The sequence below is a fragment of the Vicia villosa genome, linkage group LG6 (assembly GCF_029867415.1).
Source record: "Vicia villosa cultivar HV-30 ecotype Madison, WI linkage group LG6, Vvil1.0, whole genome shotgun sequence".
Classification (NCBI taxonomy): Eukaryota; Viridiplantae; Streptophyta; class Magnoliopsida; order Fabales; family Fabaceae; genus Vicia; species Vicia villosa.
The window spans coordinates 80,884,685-80,903,473 of NC_081185.1; the positions used below are offsets into that span (position 1 = coordinate 80,884,685).

Genomic DNA, 18,789 nt, shown 5'->3' on the forward strand with positions numbered 1-18,789 from the left:
TGACTATGGTGGTGGCGCGCAAAATTAAAATTCAAGGCTAGAGTTTATTTTATTTTGAGTGGTAGTTGTTTCATAAACGACTAAAACGTGATAGCCCAGTGGTAAAGAGTGTTTGTGTGTTGCGCGTGCCCAAGGTCTGGGGTTCGAATCCCCCTCGCCCCAGACCTTTTGATTTTATTTTCTTTATTTTGCTTCTATACACTTGAACACTATATGACTTGCATTGAAACCATCTTACTATCACCACACGCGCGTTGGCTCAGTGGTGTTTGTTTTGAGTGTGTGACCTAGAGGGCGTGGGTTCAAATCCTCCAAGGGCCAAAACTATTTTTTAACACTCATTTTCTTTCATTTTTCTCACAAACTTCACACAATTAATTCACCTATCAAATTAAGTCATTTTCACTTCATTTTTCACACACTTGTTATTTAGCATATCTATTTTGTGAATAATAAAAAAAAATCATAAAAATATTATTTATTTCTTATATTTTTATTAGGTTTAAAATAGTATGTTTCAGGTGTTTTTTTAAATACTTTAAATGCATATATTCATTTTGTTTTAACCTAATTATTTTTGTGAATAATTTTATGATAAAACCCTAATTGTTTAGGTCTTAATTAGGTAAAGATCTTTATCTTTACCTTAATTAAGTTGACTTTTGTCAATTCTCAAAACTGTTTTCAATCTCCGATTAAATCAAATGATTAAGGTTTTCAAACAACAAAAACTTACATCATTCCAAATCATTTTCAACTGCTTTTATAGCCAGTATTGTAAAGTACTGGGCCTCTAATAGAGTGTAAGACCCAACACCTTCTTTCTTTTCATAGTTTGTTTTCAAAAACTCTATTTTCAAAATCTCCTTTCTATTTTCAAAACATTCTTCTGGTATTTGAAGGGCATTATTCCCGGTGAAACTCTTCAGATACCTATGTGACCTTTGTCCATCTTCACTTCTTCTGTTTTCCAAAACCTTAACTGTTTATAATAAATATTCAACTGTTATCAAAACAACAAAAATTACTAGTAAGGCTTTGTACATACTTCTTCAAAGGCCTCCACTCCATCTAGGTTAGGCTTTACAAGCTTTCAATTTATAGTCTTTGTTTAAATTACTGTCAAATATAAACTGTACATATATTTGTTTAGAACTACGTTTGAGTGTAAACCCTAGGACAGTTAAACTATATATATATTATAGGAATATGGCCTAGGATTGAGAATGTCTTCCCGGTGAAGGCTCTTTCCTAATTAGAGATCTGTAGTTCAAACCCCCAAGATGAATTATTCCCGGTGAAACATCTTGGCAAAAACCTTAGAATCCAAAAAAATAGGACACATCCACCCAAAGAGGAATTATTCCCGGTGAAACCTCTTACCCATTTGCTTAGAGCCAAAATAAGTTCAAAACTACATAGCTTTCTCTTGTGCTATAACAAGGACCCTCGATTAGCCTCCTCTTGGGCTTTGTACAAGGACCCACAGGCTTCTTAAAAGCATTTCCAGCTTCCTCTTGAGCTTGTATACAAGGACCCATCAGGTTTCTTATAAACATAGGAACAGGTCTTTAGTCACCTTTTAGCCTATCCTGGTGAGTTTCTTCCAATTTAAACCAGACTTTAAACAAGCTAAGTTTGTCTCAATTTTACATTGAGTACATTTTTGGAACAAGAGACATGGACAGTCTCTGTCACCCTTATCTTTATCAATCTTCCTTAGCAGAGTCTAGGATCCATATTTGCTCATCACCAGCAAGAGTCAGCCTTCATCTTGGGCTTTAAACAAGAAGTCTCCTCTAGATAATCTTTCTGCCAATCATTTCAATAAAAAACCCCTGGAAAGGGTTAGCCTCTAAATCATCCATTCATTTTAACAAAAACCCTGGAAAGGGTTAGACTCCAAAATCAGTCCTTCAAAAAACCAAAGATTCATTCTCTTAGGAGATAATTTCCCCAAAAGAGTCAAAATCCCCATAAAGGGTCAGTCTCCAAAAACATGACAAAAATCAGTCTTTTAATAGACAACTTCTCCAACTAGGATAAATTCCCTAAAAAAGAGTCAGCCTCAATTCTGGGCTTTGTACAGAACACCTAAAAACTCCTTAGTTTAATTTCTCCCTAGTAGAGTTATCATTTCAATAGGTCAATAAATCAATCAAAAAGCCTCAAGCTTGGGCCTCATGCAAGCCAGCTAAAGTCAAATCTTTCATACAGTAGATAGACATAGCTTATCTCTATAGAGAGATATTTTTACTACTCTACCACATTCAAACAAACAAACATTTCAACATTTCAATTTCAATTTCAATCAAAGTCTCCCATTTAGGATTTTGAAAGGCATGAGCTGGCAGTAAAACCCAGACATGTGGTAACTTTCCCTAATTTGGACGAGCATCTTTCTTTCATCCAAGAGATACTAGCATACTTGCAAACACACAAGTAAGGTCACTCTCTTAATGAAATGAATCCAATTATTTTGTCACTCTTTCAAAATGTTTGTGGTAGAATAGTACAAATACCTCTCTGTAAAGATGATTTCATGTCTCTTTACTGTAAACAGAGATTTAATTCAAAGCTTCAACCTTGAGCTTCAAGCAAGGCACCAAAAATCATTAATTTCCCTAGTTAGTTCCCCGAACTACATTAAGCTCTGACTTCCACTAGGGATATGTAGGCATGAGGTTCACAAGGAATCTCAGCGAGCTAATAAAATACCAAAAATAGTCAGTTTGTTTGTCTGTCTGTCTTTTAAAAATCAATTCAATTCCTTCTCCTAATACAAAGGAGAAACTTTCCCAATCATTAGCAATAAACACAATCACAAATGACACAGAGAAGGTTCTTGTAGAGTACTACAGATATGTAGGGTGTTTAAACACTTCCCTATATATAACCGACCCCCCGGACTCCAGAATTTCTAGTCTAGGTGAAATCCCCACACTTAGCAAACTCTTAGGGTTTAGTTGAGATCTTTTTTTCCCTTTCCTACTCGTAGGACAATAAGAAAGTTCGTGTGATATCGTAGGAAGAACTGAAATAAAATTCATCCCGCCACGGGCGCATTCTCCTTCCAAATTTCGCGTGAAGGGTCTAGCGTGCCGTCCTCCCAAGTGAAACGGGGAGGTTAAAAAAACGACAACCACAATAAGTTTTCCAGCCTATCAGGTAAGTTTGAAAGCTACTGTTTCGAATCGTTCCGAATTTTTTCCACAAAGTCAGAAATAAATCGACAAACAGTACTCCTTTAGAATAAAATTCTAAAAGAATTTGACCCTCAAAATCGCAAATTCGTTGTTTTTCTATTTTTTATGAATTATTTACTGTTTTCATAGTGTCAAAAAATTCCAAAAAAAAAAAATCTAAAATTTTTTATTTGTCTTCATTAGATTAAATTTCGTGCTTTTGTATTTTTTTTAAATTTATTTTAATCATATTTGTTTTTTTGTGTCAAAAAAAATGGGAGACTCATTGGATCAGTTGGCTTATCTTATTAATTTGATGGAAGCAAGAGAACATCAATTGTGCTATCAAAATCATATTCCACTTGCGATTTGCAATATTTGTTCTTCAAATTTTCATGGTAATGATGCATGTCCTATGTTGTTAAATACTAATTTTTATGGTGAGGCCCAAATGGTAGGTGATCTTCAAGGACAATACTCATACATTGAAGAGCAGCCTATTTGGCCATATCAACAATTTCAACAAAATGCATCATTGAAAGCTGACACACAATCATATTTGAAAGAAATTATCAAGCAAGTGGCTGAAAATAATAAGCGAATGACTGAAAATAATTTGCAATTTCAACAACATATGCAATCTATGTTTCCAGTTAAAAAAGTCCAAGGTGAACAAATAATCTCAAGTGTCCATCAAATTCAAGAGAACGTGATGTTTCATGATGATGTACAACCTGTTGCATCATTAGAGTTAAGACGATGTGATACCAGCCTTGATGAATTTCCAGGTGAGCCCACTAAAACAGTGTTTGTTTCATATGACGAACTCATAGTAAGAAACAAAAATTCAAGTGAATGCATGAAAGAGATTATGCCACAAAATTTCTTGAAATCTGATTTGGATGAATTATATACTTCTCTTGAAGTAGATAACTCTCTTGAAATTTTTGCTTGTGAATGTGGTGTTTCTAATGTTTGTCTTGAGATCAGTGCAACCATTTTAGGTGAAGATAGTTTGATGCCGACAACCACTTGTGCAGAAATTCTAGCAAATTCAACAACTCTTGAATTTGACACAAAAAATGTGGATTTTTGCCATAAGCAACCATTGTCCATAGCAGAACTTTTTTTGGTGGAAACTCTAATTAAGCCAAACAACATGGAGTTATCTTTCACCATTTGTGTATCTCTTCCACCTATTTTATCAAACTCACTAGCTAAATGTGGATTTTCTATTCTTCATACTTTTGTTATTGCAGGTTTACCATATGTGCAGACTATTCCTCCTAAGCCACCATATTTTTTACTAATATTCAAGTTCACTTGCTATTTACTTTTTCCTATTACATGTGTTCGTAGTGCAGAAAGGCCTCTACCAAAACCACCAGACATGAAAGCTACATTCCACCTTAACCCCTCGGGTGTGTTCTTTCCTTTCGCTCACTCTTATTTTATATTTATGTTCTTTCATTGAGGACAATGCATGTTTTAAGTGTGGGGGAGAGAATAATTTATTTTCTTTATTTTCTTTGTTTTTGTTATTTGTTTTTTTTCCTTTGTTCTCGTTCTTAAAAAAAAGCATCTTTTTGAAAGTTTTAGGCTATAGACTGATTTGAGTCGAGTTTGCGGAGACTTGGGAAATATTCACAAGATCGGTATCATTTTAACACCATAAGTCTTCTGCATATGCAAATTAATTTGAATACTTATTATGACATAGCCTTGAATTCTCATTCTCTGTCAGCTCTTGAGTAGTTTATTTCAGCAGTCGGCACCATCTCTCACACACTTTACGCAGGGAAGCCGATGAATATAAGTGAGTGTTCCGGAAAAAAAGAAAAAAAAAGAAAAAAAAGGGAATGCACCTTCTAAGTTTGGTGACCTTCACCCGGTCACTTAACCCAACGGTGGTGGAACCTTCAAAAAAAGATTTCAAAACTCTTTGTTAGTTGGTTCAGCGGTTTCTGGTGCTGAACTTGGTAGGGAGGATTACGGTTCGATCCCCCACAACTATAATTGAGTAAACAAAGGATTATGCCACGTAAGTACCAGAACCCCGTGCAGAAAAGGATCAGAATCACTAACCGGTCGTCTTGCTATAAGTGTGTGGAGATAACGGGCTTAATGTGATTGCGCCTGAATGAAAAAGAGCAAAAAGGATGAGTAAGTTAGGCTATGGTATAATAATATGATTTGAATTGGTTTGTGTATTTAGGAGGCTTATGTTTGCACAATTGTGGAGTAGTATTTTTACAATATCCTTAGTGTGCAAGATTAGTACCTATCAATGCAATCTTAACCGAAGAAGAGTTTGTAGCCTGAAATGCGTAACTGATGCTGTGTGTTTCTTGTGTTTGATTTTATTTTGCTCGGAGTGCAAAAGTTCAAGTGTGGGGAAATTTGATCAGTGCATTTTGATGCACGTTCCTTTATGTTTGTACTTAGGCATTTCTTTGGTTTGCTTTGCTTATTTTTATATTTTATAATGTTTTTCTAATTTAGTTTATTTTTGGTTTAATTTCATTTTCGCACTTTATTTTCAGCATTACCAGTCTGCACTAAAACGGTTATAACTGGAGTTCCGAGAATCCGATTGAGGCGTTCTAATAATTGCCGGAAAGCTAAGAGAAAGAGCTACAACTTTTGTGTTGGAGTCAAAGTCAAATTCGGAGTCAATTATTCCCAGAATTTCATTTGAAGTTGAAGCATTAGTTTTATTTTCGTTTTGGGTCATTTGTATTGGGTCTGGGTTATGTATTTGACCCAATTGGGCTGTAAATCGTTTGATTCTCTCTAGTACCTAGGTCTGGCCGTACTTTTCATGCTGTCATTTTTACACCATTCACGAATTTCGTAATGGAGAGCTAATTCCGCGGAGCTGATCTACTGTATTCAGGTTCCAATCTTTGAGATTATTATAATGTTCAATTGAATTTCGATTTCCTTTCAAGTTCTTCCTATAAATCGTTTGCTTAATTCGTATACAATCGTTTGCTTAATTCGGATCATAGGAACTTACAACACATAAAATTTGTTGCGCTTGTCAGTGAGTTTTGTAGTCGATTAGGAATGGATTAGGAGATTGAAATTATAATAATCAATGATAAGTCGAAACCGAAATCAGTAGATTAGCCGTTTTAGCTTATTTGATAATCAATTATTTACTTTGTTTTTCATAATAGAATCCTAAACTAAAATAAACCCCCCCTAAATCAATTTACCGTCGGTTAGTAATAACTAAGAATCCTTGTGAGACGATATTCGAGTTAATTTGTCGCCATACTACGTTTTTGAAAACTACTCGTTTTGATCCGCACGCGACAGCGGATCAGAGACGACGGCATCAGGGTTATGGGTGAAACTTGAAAGTTTGTACATGACCAAATCGCTGGTAAATCGAATCTACCTGAAGCAAGCTTTGTATTCTTTCAAGATGATTGAAGACAAAGTGTTGGCTGAGTAGTTGGATATGTTCAACAAACTGATTCTTGATCTTGAAAATATTGATGTGAAGATTGATAATGAAGATCAAGCGCTGTTACTATTGTGCACTTTGCATCGATCACACGCTTACTTCAAAGAAACTCTCTTGTATGGAAGGGAGTCCTTGACCTTTGAAGAAGTTCAATCAGCCCTGTATTCTAAGGACTTGAACGTACGAAAGGAGCATAAATCTTTGACTGTTGGTGAAGGTTTGGCTGTTAAAGGAGAATCCTTGCGTAAGGATGGTAAGTTCGACTAGAAGAAGAGCAAAAGCCAATCGAAGTCTTACAGTAGCGAAGCATCTGGAATTCGATGCTATCATTGTAAGAAGGAGGGTCACACAAGAAAGGTGTGCCCTGAACACCTGAAAGATCATGGAGGTAAGGATAATGACAATGCAGCTATGGTTCAAGATGATTTCGAATAATCTGATGTCCTTGTGGTTTCGAGCAATGACTCTAGGAAGGAGTGGGTTATGGATTCAGGTTGCACTTGGCACATGACTCCAAACAAAGACTTGTTCGAGGAATCATGTGATCAAGATGGTGGATCAATACTACTGGGAAATAACAAAGCTTGCAAGATTGCAGGTGTTGGATCTTTGAGATTCAAGCTTCATGATGAGTTAATAAGGTTGTTAACTGAAGTCAGGTATGTTCCTGATTTGAAGAGAACTTTGCTTTCTCTTGGTGAATTCGACAAGAAAGGATATGTTTTCCAAGGAGAGAAAAGTATCCTAAGAGTCATGAAGGGGTCGAAGGAAGTCTTGAGAGGCGTGAAGAAACAAGGCTTGTATACCTTTGAGGCTGAAGTTGTAAGTGGCTCGACAAATGTTGCATCCATGAAACCATTGTCAAAGACAAAAATCTGGCACATGAGATTGGGCCATGTCAGTGAAAGGGGTCTGGTCGAATTAGGGAGACAAAATCTGCTTGGTGGAGACAAAGTCGAAAAGCTGAAGTTTTGTGAACATTGTGTACTTGGAAAATCTTGCAGAGTGAAGTTCAACAAAGGCAAACAAAGAACACATGGATCCCTTGATTACATCCTTTTTATGGTGATTTCCGGTAAACAACCGCTAGTCTTCCAAACTATAGTTTATACTTTGGTTACTCGCAGGATCGACTAGATTGATCCTAGGACATAGTCAAACAATTTTTTTGATATAATTTGGTTCATATTTGTTGGTTTTTTCTTCGAAACTCGTTTATGATGTGATCATGATCGTATGACTAATCATGCGAAGTAAACTTGTTATACACGTAAATATAAGTTCGATAGAAATGTAAAAGAAGTGTAAATTGCATAAATGTAAAATACAAGAATGTAAATTACAGAAATGTAAAATACAGGAATGTAAAGTGCTTCGGATAAAAATTAAACGAAAGATAGAGAAATTATAAATATACTTGAATAAAGAAAAATACAAATGTATTCAAAGTGGTGTTGGTGTCATACGTACATTTCTCAGCAAACTCTTTCTCTTAACACTTAATACTTGAGTAATTTTGTGAGTGATTTATACAAAATGAACACCCTGGATCCTGATACTAAGACCCTTATTTATACTAATTCGACCCTAACGGTCCTACGCTAATGAAATGCCACGTTGCTTCACATACATACGCTTTGAATCCTTGGGCGCCATCTGTCCTCATGCGGTTATACAGAGTGTTTCGAATTTCAAATCCTCCCGCCTAAATTCTATTACGATACGTGGCAACGTGATCTCTAATGAGAATGCCGCGAAATACACCAAGTTTCAATACTTTTTGTATTTCGAGAAAACGCTTAAGTCACAAAGACAACCTATCTCGATCCAGCTTCGATTTCAATCATATTCATCTTGACTTAACTGACATCCTCGAACCTGGCCATCAGGAGCCATTTTTATTCTCGCGAATGGCCATCAGAAGCCATTTTCCTTTGAACTCTAATTTCTTCAAAGAACATTTTCTTCAATCAAAATCTCCAGCTAACAAATTGCCCCCAATAAATGTCTGTTTCGAAAAACAAGAGAAATAGGCATTTCTTGTCATGATGAGATTTCGTTTTACTCATTTTTTAGAGTTCCAAGACACCTGACTAACGTCATAATCATTTATGACTCATCTTTCAAAACTTCTTGTCATTTTCAAAAAACGTCTCTTCAAAACGTGCATCCCCACGTTTTGTCGCTACTTGTGATTATTGCTCCTAGATACTAGGAGTAAGGCTAGCAATTGTTTGACCGCCGTTAGATTAAATCATTTCTCGCCGCGTGTCCTCTTGATCTTCACACAAGATTTGAAAAAGTTTCTAACTAAACCTTTAAATACCTAAACCCTTTGCCTTCATACAACTTCATCTTTCAGTCTTCTGCAACCAACACAGAAAAAAGAAATCCTCTTTGGTTTTTAACCTAATTCTTGAAACAAACACATCCATGGTGTCTTATTCAAATGCTCTCCAACCTGTCCAACAGTTTCAACACCCTACGCAGATAGGTAACCAACAGTACATTCCGGACCCAAACATAGCAGAAACTCGCGCTATCTACGCTTCTCATGTAATCATTCATTTTGAACTTTCTGGAAGAACTCATGCTTTTATGGGTCCTTTACCTGGAGGAAATAACCCTTCTCTGGGTAAATTTTTCCCTACTTATTATAAGACTAGGCCCTTGGTTAGCGAGAACAAAATAGATGAAGATGGCAACCAAATCTTAGCTGAAACTGCCAATGTAGATGATGCTTCGACTGAAGCCACTGTAGCCTTAGAGAAAATTAGGTTGAACTATGCGACCAATTTCCTAAAAGTCTTTAGATCAATCCCTTTAGGAAAGGATCCTGACTTGTATTATGCTTGGCTGACTAAGGTAGAAAGCAAAAAGGCTTCATTTTGGAAGGAATTAGGAATTTATGATCTGATTCAATTATCCAAAACAGGTTTAGAATACAACCAACCCATGCTAGTAGCATCAGTATATTTTTGAGATGCTTCTCACAATACCTTCCACCTTCCTTGTGGAATGATTACCCCCAATCTCTTCGACATAGCCGCTATCACAGGGCTTCGACCAACTGGGGAAGTTTTCGACCCCAACTTCATGGATACTGACACCATCAAGTTCAAAGAAGTAAAAGTCACCTACACTGCTTTTATCCAGAGATACCATGTCCAAACGACTACTGAAGTCACAGATGAAGAACATATTGCATTTCTAGCACTCTGGCTTTTGAGATGTGTTTTTTGTTCTAGGTCCATCCAAGTGGCAAAGAGGTATCTTTGTATGGCTAACCAGATAAATGCTGGAAAAAGATTGAACTTAAGCCAGTTAATTTTAGGGTTTCTTTACGAAAATCTTGGCGAAGCAACATATTTCGTCAAGAATTACAAAACGGGATCTCTCCTTTTCACTGGCCCTTTATGGTTATTGCAGCTATGGCTCAATGCTACTTTCGAGGCTCATCTACCATATAGAGGTATCGTGGATGAAGAAGATACGACAATCAAAAATCGAACAGTCGAAGGGACTATACAAGCTTACCTAACTCCCAAAGAAGAATCAGGAAAGCTTCGCGAGACTTTCCAAGCGTACATGATGATGTTCGCTAAACGCTACCAGTTCAGTCCTTCTATGGCTCCATTTGTAAAAAGGAAAGTAGGTCCCGAATGGTTTACCCGAGAATTTCCAGCAACTTCTCCAGATCAACAAGCTGAATCCATGGTTATCTGGGAGGCTTTTCTAACTCCTAAACTGTTATACCATCGATTACGATCCCCCATGAGTCATTGTTGTCTCCTTCGCTACCAACCAAATCTTGTATCGAGGCAATTTGGATTGGTTCAACTTAAACCAAAGTGCATGTATGACAAAAGAAATCACATGTGTCTATACACTATGTATTTATCTGAAGAGGAATATGAATCCAAAATCTCCAAATATGTCGGTATCACGACCCTCTCTCCAATCTCCTTCGAGCCTACCTTTTACTCTACTATAGATTTTCATCAATGGTGGACAAAGTATTATACTAAACAAATCTTCGACGCTGAAAGCTCAGGAACTAAATATATTATACTAAATTTAATGTGCATAGGATGTCGAGAAAACCGAGCCTTAGAGAAAAAATTGCTCCGTTTCTTCTTTGAGTAGTTTTTGGTTGCTTAGTAGATAGTAGCTGAACCCTATGGGTCACTTTGTATATAAATTGTTTTTGGAAATATATATAATTTCTTATTTTTCAAAAAAAAAAGATTTTAAATATTAATAATAAAAAAATTAAATAGATTCTACGTAGAGAAATACTTGTATGGACACGAACCTAAATCCAATTTTTTAGGCACAACCAATGAAAAGAGAGAGAATATAAATTTATTTAATATTAATTTCGTTTTTAATTGGCATCATGGGGGGTGGTTGAGATAAAAGAGGAGAGAGACAATTTAATTTTTTATTTTTAATTAATAAAAAAAATATGATTGGTTGTGTGTAAGTACTGGTGGTATGGTTGTGTCCATCTAAGTATTTTCCTTCTACGTAACCATTTCTTATATTGGATACGCACCGTGTAATACAAATAGATATTTTATTAGCATAGCCAGATTTACAATTTTATTATAAATTTTCACTCTTTTACAATCCAAACAAATTACAATTTTGTCATTGAAACTGTATATGCCTGCATAAATTAATATATCATACTTTTGAGAAAGCTATGCACGAAATGTAACATTTAGTTTAATTATTAATTAATTTGGGGACAGAAGGAAAACAGTGAAAGAGTGTTCTTGTAGAATTTGGTTTGTATACTTCATGAACTGGACGATTCAAACAAGGAATAAATTCACCATTTCCACCCTATCAAAATCGTGCGATCAAAACAAAGCAACATATAATGCTTACTTTGATTATTTAATTTGTCCGGTAGGAGTTACAGAGCAAGTTTACAATATGAAAATTCATGTAAATTATTTTATTGTACTTTTGTTTACTCATGAATCATTCTATTCGCTGCATGGTATCATGATTAGTCCTATAAATACTTTGCCTACCAATCAACAGCAAACACACAAAAAGTCTAAGTCGTCTCGTGAGCCAGTAAGATTAATCCATAATGTCAACTAGATTCCTCACTGTGTTCATCCTTGTTCATGTGTGGCTTTTGATGGCAACAACATCAATAGCCCAAATTGTGATAGACACAAGTGGCGACGCAGTTGAGGACGATGAAGAATACTTCATCAGGCCTGCTATCACAGGCAACGGAGGAGGTCCTACATTGATCACAGGAAATGCGCCATGCCCTCTGCAAGTTGGTCTTGTCAACACTGACCTGGCAAACGGTTTGCCGGTGGTATTCACACCTTTTGTCCCCCGTCATGACGAAGACGACGTGCTTCTTAACAGAGACTTGAGAGTAATATTTGCAGCTTCCTCAAGTTGCGCGCAGTCCACAGAATGGAGAGTGGGTGAGAAAGATGCTACAAGTGGAAGGAGGCTTATTATAACCGGAAGGGATGACAATACAGCTGGAGCATACGGTAACTTCTTTAGGATTGTGCCAACACAAACTAGCGGTATCTATAACATCCAATGGTGCCCTACAGAGGTATGCTCTGCTTGTAAGTTTGAATGTGGGACTGTTGGTGTTATTCGTGAAAATGGAAAGATTCTGTTGGCACTCGATGGTGGTGCACTCCCTGTTGTGTTTCAAAAAGAATAATTGTTTGTAGGATGGTACGTGAAGTTAATTTATTTCTGTGGTGTGTTTATGTATGTAGTTCATTTATAACATGTAGTTCATTTTAATTCACATCATGAAAGAAGGAAAGGGTTACAACTTAGATGTATTATGACTTGGAATAAAGGGTTATTTGAGTATGTATACTTTCTTTACTAAGAATAAATCAAATGTATTTTATTTATAGTCAGTCACTTTGTAAAATAGTCCTATTTAAATCAGACCCAAAACAAAAAAAAAAAACAGCATGTGTGCATTATGTAGAAAACTAACTCATAATAGTAATAAATAGAAAATTTAAATATCTTCATCCAATCCAAACACTTTGATTCATCAAGTAATTAAAATATCTTTGCCCAACAAAATAGTTTTACTAGCTAAGGAAAACACAATTAAGAAACCATCAGTAGTCATTACAACACTTGAATCTAACACAAACTATAAAAAAAAAAAAACGAGCAGTTTGCTGCATAGGAGCTTAATGTGGATGAGGCCGAGGCAAAACCAAGCTCTTCATATGTTCACAGGCATAAAAAATTTGGCTGTTAGAAAATTCAATATGTTCAACTCTACCATCTCTTCGATTATACATAACAACATCATACCAAGCTTGTGGGCAGGCCAGCCTCACGACATCTCCATTTTCCGACAGACACACTGGCAACATCATCACATCAGGCACAAAATCCCATTGAATCTGCGCATAGCGAAGATTCACCAACCGAGTCCAAGACTCTTGAACTCCAAACTCTCTCATTTCCCACAAAACAAAATGGGTATTCATGTGGTTATAATAAAGGCACAGGCAACCCCTTAAAACAGAAAGAGTTGGTTCATCTTCGGGCTTTTTACCAATACAGTCAGGTAGCAACATATACTTACATGTTTCCGTCCGTAGATCAAGCGAAAAAATCATTAATTTTTCGATGGTAACATTTTTCCATTCATACTCATGATAGTTTAAGTTGTTAAGCGCTAACCAGTTAACACTACCATTAACGAATGGAACGCAGACAAGAGGTCCTAGTAGAGTTGGAAAATCAGGGCAAGCGAGAGTCTTTCTCCAGTAACTATCGCCCATGCAATGAACTCTCCCCTCCCATTTCTGCAATGTATGATCCCAAAACACAGCCACCACCTTGCATGGAGTAAATAACAAAATTAATCCAAAGAAATGAAATGTATGGACGGTATCACTTTAACCAATACACAAAATGAGAAGGTAGCATAACAGTAAGACAACATATATTTGACAGAGCCTTTAATCATTTGGGATGAAATGCAATTGTGCAACTAAGGACTCTTGCAATTCTCATTTTGGTGTATCAAAGTAACAAAAATTTAAATTGAAATTTGAGTAACCTTGTATGTGTCTCTTGAATCATCATAGCCAAATCCATGGTGCACACTGCGATTAGGACACATGAATGATAAAGTTGGTGAGTATTCAGATTTTAATCGTAAACTAGGGTTCCAGAACCAACTATGAATTTCTCTGTTTCCAGCTTGTATTGATTTAACACCAATGACACAGACCAAGCCGTTGGCAGAGCCTATTGCATCATAACTATCGTTTGTAAAACGGTAACACTTGTCTTCGTTGACGACAGTGGAGGAAGGGTATTCGAGTAAACGACGGACTGACAGTGGAGCTACGACCCAAGTTTCTGACTCTTCTACGCCATCGATTAAGGTAAGTAAGGTGTGTGTGCGCTTGGGTGATCTTTCAAGGTGGAGTTTAGCGAATGTTGGATCAAAGATGAGCGATTTCCACAGTTTGCAAACGCATGTCAATCTCACCAGAAGTTTCACCGAAAGCCATGAAAGAATTTCCTCTATAAGTTCGGGAGGGAGAATTGGAAGAGACATGATAAGCGACCTGTATTGCACATAAAACCTTTGGAAATTTCTTAGGTTCACTTAAAACTCCATTTTACCCATTTCACTCGTCAACTCCGACTCCAACCCTTCTTGTTTGTCATTTCTTTTTCTTTCTTTTTTTATCCTCTCTCGTCATAAACATTTTTTCATAATTTTTCTTATAATTATTTTTAAAGGTTAAATATAATTTGTGTCCTTCTAAATAATCAAACATTCAATTTAACTCTCTCAAAAATTCTTTTTAAAAATACAAAAATTCTATAGTGAAGTTATTAAAATGATTTCTATGATGAAGTCACATTCGGATACATCAGAATTATACTCTAAACCTAAAATGTCACATAGGACTGGATCATTTATGTCACTTACTATGGTAACTTTTTACTTATGAATATTGCAATTAAGTCTCTAACATATTAATATTGTTTTTAAATTTTTATGTTTAAAATGAAAATCAATTAAAATAAAATTAATCATAACAACTTTAAGTTAATCTTCCTCACTACATCAACGGACTTGGATCCTCTCCTTCCAATTTTTCTCTCCACTTCTCTCATTCACTGATTTCTCTCTATCTCTCTCTTATATTTCATCTCTCTTATTTAATTTATAATTTTTTATTAATCATCTATTTTATTTTATACTTACTTAAGTGAAGGAGAAGGAAGGAGGGAAGGAGAGGATCCAAACTACTACATCAACATCATATTCATCTTCACTAACTAACATGAAGTCCTAATTATGTTTTTGTCCCCACTTTTGAACAACCTGAAATTATTCATCGTGTTCGTCCGCCATTTTTGAACATCGCAAAGTTATTCATCGTTCTCATTTTCTGTTTCATATTCTTTGCCAACACAGTAGACGAACATCAACACAACATCCATCATTTGAAATTAATGATTAAGATTAACTGATTTCAAATAAATTATAAATGGAAGTGTTAAATTCGATTTCAAATTAGGAATTAGGGTTTATGCCTGAATTTGTTTTATTTACATGGATTTAATATCTGATGATTTCGAATTTTCAAATTTGGTGGTTACCTTTGAATCAGGTCCCATTATTTAATTAAGAAATAAGGAATTGAGATTGATGTTGAGTTTTGTTGTGTTAAAAATTGAGATAATTCATATCATGTGTTAAATTTGATTTAGATTTTATGAACTAAGGTCTATGCTTGATTTGAATAGGAAATTAGGTACTCTGATTTATGTTGGGTTTTGGTGTGTTAACAAATGTGTTAATTCAGGTTTACCATGGAAAACTATGGCCATTATGGTTCCAACGACGTTCTTTGTCGTGTTACTGATACATCTGATGCTGAATCAGACTATGCTCAGGATGACATCAATTCGGTGTCCAATGCGTTTCAAAGTTCAGATGATGGTGGTGGCAATGTTAATAATCACAGCAAAGATTTTGTTGAATTAGATGCAGCTCTAGGTGATAGAAAGGGGAATATTAATGCGCTTACTGGTGATGAAATTCGTGCTATGGGATTCGGTACATTTGTTAAACATCTGTCGAGCAGAAGTGGTAGAAGGTGTAGAACTCCTTTGTGTTGGTATGAATTTGGAGAAAGTGTTGTGGTTGAACCCGAGTTAGTTCAACTGACTACAGATAAGATTAAGATGATTCAAGAGAAGATGAAGGCTTCTCAGAGTCGTCAAAAGAGTAACCATGATAGAGGAGGAAAGCACTTGAGTTCGAGAAGGATGAACATGTGTTTCTTAGAGTTACGCCGATAACGGGTGTTGGTAGGGATTTGAAATCGCGTAAGTTAACACCGCGTTTTATTGGTCCTTATTAGATTTCCGAGAGGATAGGTGAAGTGGCATATCGGATTATATTGCCACATTCGCTTTCTAATTTGCATGATGTGTTCCATGTATCTCAATTGAGTAGGTACATTGCGGATCCATCGCATGCTGTTCAATTAGATGATGTTCAAGTAAGAGATAATTTGACGGTTGATACATCACCTATGCGAATTAAGGATCGAGAGGTGAAGAAGCTTCGTGATGAGGAAATTGCTTTGGTGAAAGTAATTTGTAAAAGAGTGGTCGATGGAAACATTACTTGGGAACTCGAGGATAAGATGAAGGAATCATATCCTTAGTTGTTCATTTGAGGTAATTTTCGAGGACAAAAATCTTTTAAGTGGGGGACAGTTGTAACATCCCAATTTTATTAGCTATTTTATTAATTAGTTTATTTGGTATTTTTATTAATTGTTTGTTTTATTTAATTATTATTTGGTATGATAATGTGACATCCCTTGCGTTGTTTGTGAAATTTTTATACTCTGATTTTAATAGAATTGTTGGGTAGATTTGGGGTGTTACATTAGTGGTATCAGAGCAGGTCGGTCTGTCCGGCCAGTGTTGTCTAATGTTGTTTATTCCTCTGTATGCGACAAGTGTGTGAAACACTGTCGGTACTTGATTGCTTTCTAGTTGTTTGTTGCAGGTGTGGGTTTGAATCTAAGTGGGGGAGAAGCAGTGCTTCTCGGATATATTCAGTTGTAAGATGTTGGTGTGCTGCACTTGGCGACAGTGCAAGTGATGTTGAAGCTTTGTTGTTTCCTGAATTCGAAGGTATCATGAATTTAAGATTTTGGTTGTCGAACAAGTTGGAGTGTCTTGGAAAAAGGATAATTGTTATAAGATGGAGTTTAGGAAGTTATTATATTCAGTGTTGTTAATGGACTAAGAAGTTGTTTTTGAGTAGCTACTGTGTAAGCTATTGACGAAGGAACAATGAGTAAGTGACGAATTGTTTAAGATCTTGTTTTGGATTATTAGTAAGTAATTGTAAGAGTTATTGAAGTTGTTGGAAATGTGTTAGCTGAAGATTTCGTTTTGTAGTGTTTGTCCTTCGAAGAAGAAGAAAATCGAAGGAAAGATGGTTACTGATGGCCATCCCTTAAGGAAGAAAGAGTGGCTACTGATGGTCATGCTTCGAGAATAAAGACTTCTAAGTTCGATGAAGATAGTGAATACTGAAAGCTAGTGAAAATATGTGTCTTCGGGACTTAGACAAAATTTATAAATATTTAAGTATTTACTACTTAGCGTGTTTTCGTAGTGTTTTTAATACACTGCCACGCGTCGAAGACGGACTCAGGCGGGAAGATTTGAAATTCGAAGACGGTTTCGTAACTGTCCAATAACAGATGGCATCGCTAGAAGTTCTTATGAGAAACGTGGCAGCAGATTAGTGTAGGACCGTTAAGGTCGAAACTAGTATAAATAGGAGTCTTAATGTTAGGATTCGGTGTGTTCATTTTGTACAAATCACTCACATATTTACTCAAGTATCAAGCGTTAAGAGAAAGAGTTCGCTGAGAAAATGTACGTATGACACCACCATTTTAATACATGTGTATTATCTCTTGTTTTTAAATATCTTCCAGAATTACTGCATTTCGTTTACTTCTTGCCATTTACATTTCTGTATCTTTACTTTAATGCCATTTACTTTCGAATTACTTTCATGTTATTTACTTTCAAAGTCTTTAACATTTCTGCAGTTTAAGATTCTTTACGTTTTAACAGCCCTTTTAGTTTCATATGTTATGTTACTTATCTTTTCGTTGAAGTCACATTTATATATAACAAAGTGATTATCAAGACTATTTGTTCTTTAATCGAACAACGTTTATTGAAGAAGACAAATCATGAATATGGTTCGAATGAACATTGATAACGATCTTCTTGACTATGTGTCCTAGGATCAATCTAGTCGATCCTGCGAGTAACCAAATCATATTTATTATAGTTTGGAGGACTAGCGGTTGTTTACCGGAAATCACCGTAAACAAATTGGCACGCCCAGTGGGACAGTGTCAAGCAGATTGTTTTAATCAATTGCTTTATTTTTGTCTAGACAATATCAAGATCTTGTATGAACCTTAGGAACGATAAATTAAAGAACAGTGCACAACCGATTCCCAAACGAAGGTACAACAGGAAAATGGTCGTTACGGCCAGTGCAGGGGGTGATCGAGATCCCCCACAAGGTTCAGGATCAGGAGCGGCAAATTCGACTTCTACTCAAGGAACACGAGATGCAACAGGTCCAAATGGATCGAGACCTGCAGATAATTCCCAGGCTTTGCCTGAAAATAATAAAGGGCTTTCAGGGACTATTCCAGTTTCAGTGTCGACAACCGCACCCTCATCCACAAGCGCAGAGGACGTATTGTTTGCCTCGACAAATGCTGCAAATAATTTGCCTGGTCAAGGCACGAATTCTGCTTTCGAATGGAGACCAAATAGTTCATATGGAATGCCATACCCATATGGAACAGGCGTACGAGGGGCAGGATCTATATATGCCCCAACTAACAATGCGACATTTTCACCGAATGTTAGTTCAGTGGGTCGAAGTGCACATAACACTGGTTTTTCTACCCAGGTGCCTCACTTTACCACAAATAACCAAGCAGCATTTCGACAAGAAATGGATGCAAGCAACCATGATATGGTAGGGGTTTTGGCCAGAGAATT

At 36.1% G+C, this 18,789-nt stretch overlaps 2 protein-coding genes across 2 annotated transcripts; one reads left to right on the forward strand and one right to left on the reverse strand.

Moving 5' to 3' along the window:
- The first annotated feature begins 11,732 nt into the window (after positions 1-11,732).
- Positions 11,733-12,446, forward strand: LOC131611732 (kunitz type trypsin inhibitor 104-like). Its single transcript, XM_058883634.1, has one exon. The coding sequence runs from the start codon at positions 11,768-11,770 to the stop codon at positions 12,374-12,376; it is 609 nt and encodes a 202-aa protein (XP_058739617.1). The 5' UTR covers positions 11,733-11,767; the 3' UTR covers positions 12,377-12,446.
- Positions 12,447-12,686: 240 nt separating this feature from the next.
- On the reverse strand, positions 12,687-14,371 carry LOC131611733 (F-box/kelch-repeat protein At3g23880-like). The gene is made up of 2 exons (XM_058883635.1): positions 13,757-14,371; positions 12,687-13,532 (listed from the first exon to the last, which is right to left on the reverse strand). The coding sequence occupies exons 1-2, from the start codon at positions 14,261-14,263 to the stop codon at positions 12,873-12,875; spliced, it is 1,167 nt and encodes a 388-aa protein (XP_058739618.1). The 5' UTR covers positions 14,264-14,371; the 3' UTR covers positions 12,687-12,872.
- Between the last annotated feature and the right edge of the window lie 4,418 nt (positions 14,372-18,789).

Coding starts and splice junctions, on each gene's coding strand:
- LOC131611732 (XM_058883634.1), top strand. CDS start 11,768: ATGTCAACTAGATTCCTCACTGTGTTCATCCTTGTTCATGTGTGGCTT.
- LOC131611733 (XM_058883635.1), bottom strand. CDS start 14,263: ATGTCTCTTCCAATTCTCCCTCCCGAACTTATAGAGGAAATTCTTTCA. Junction 13,533..13,756: donor ATTCAAGAGACACATACAAG/GTTACTCAAATT, acceptor ACTCCATGCAAG/GTGGTGGCTGTGTTTTGGGA.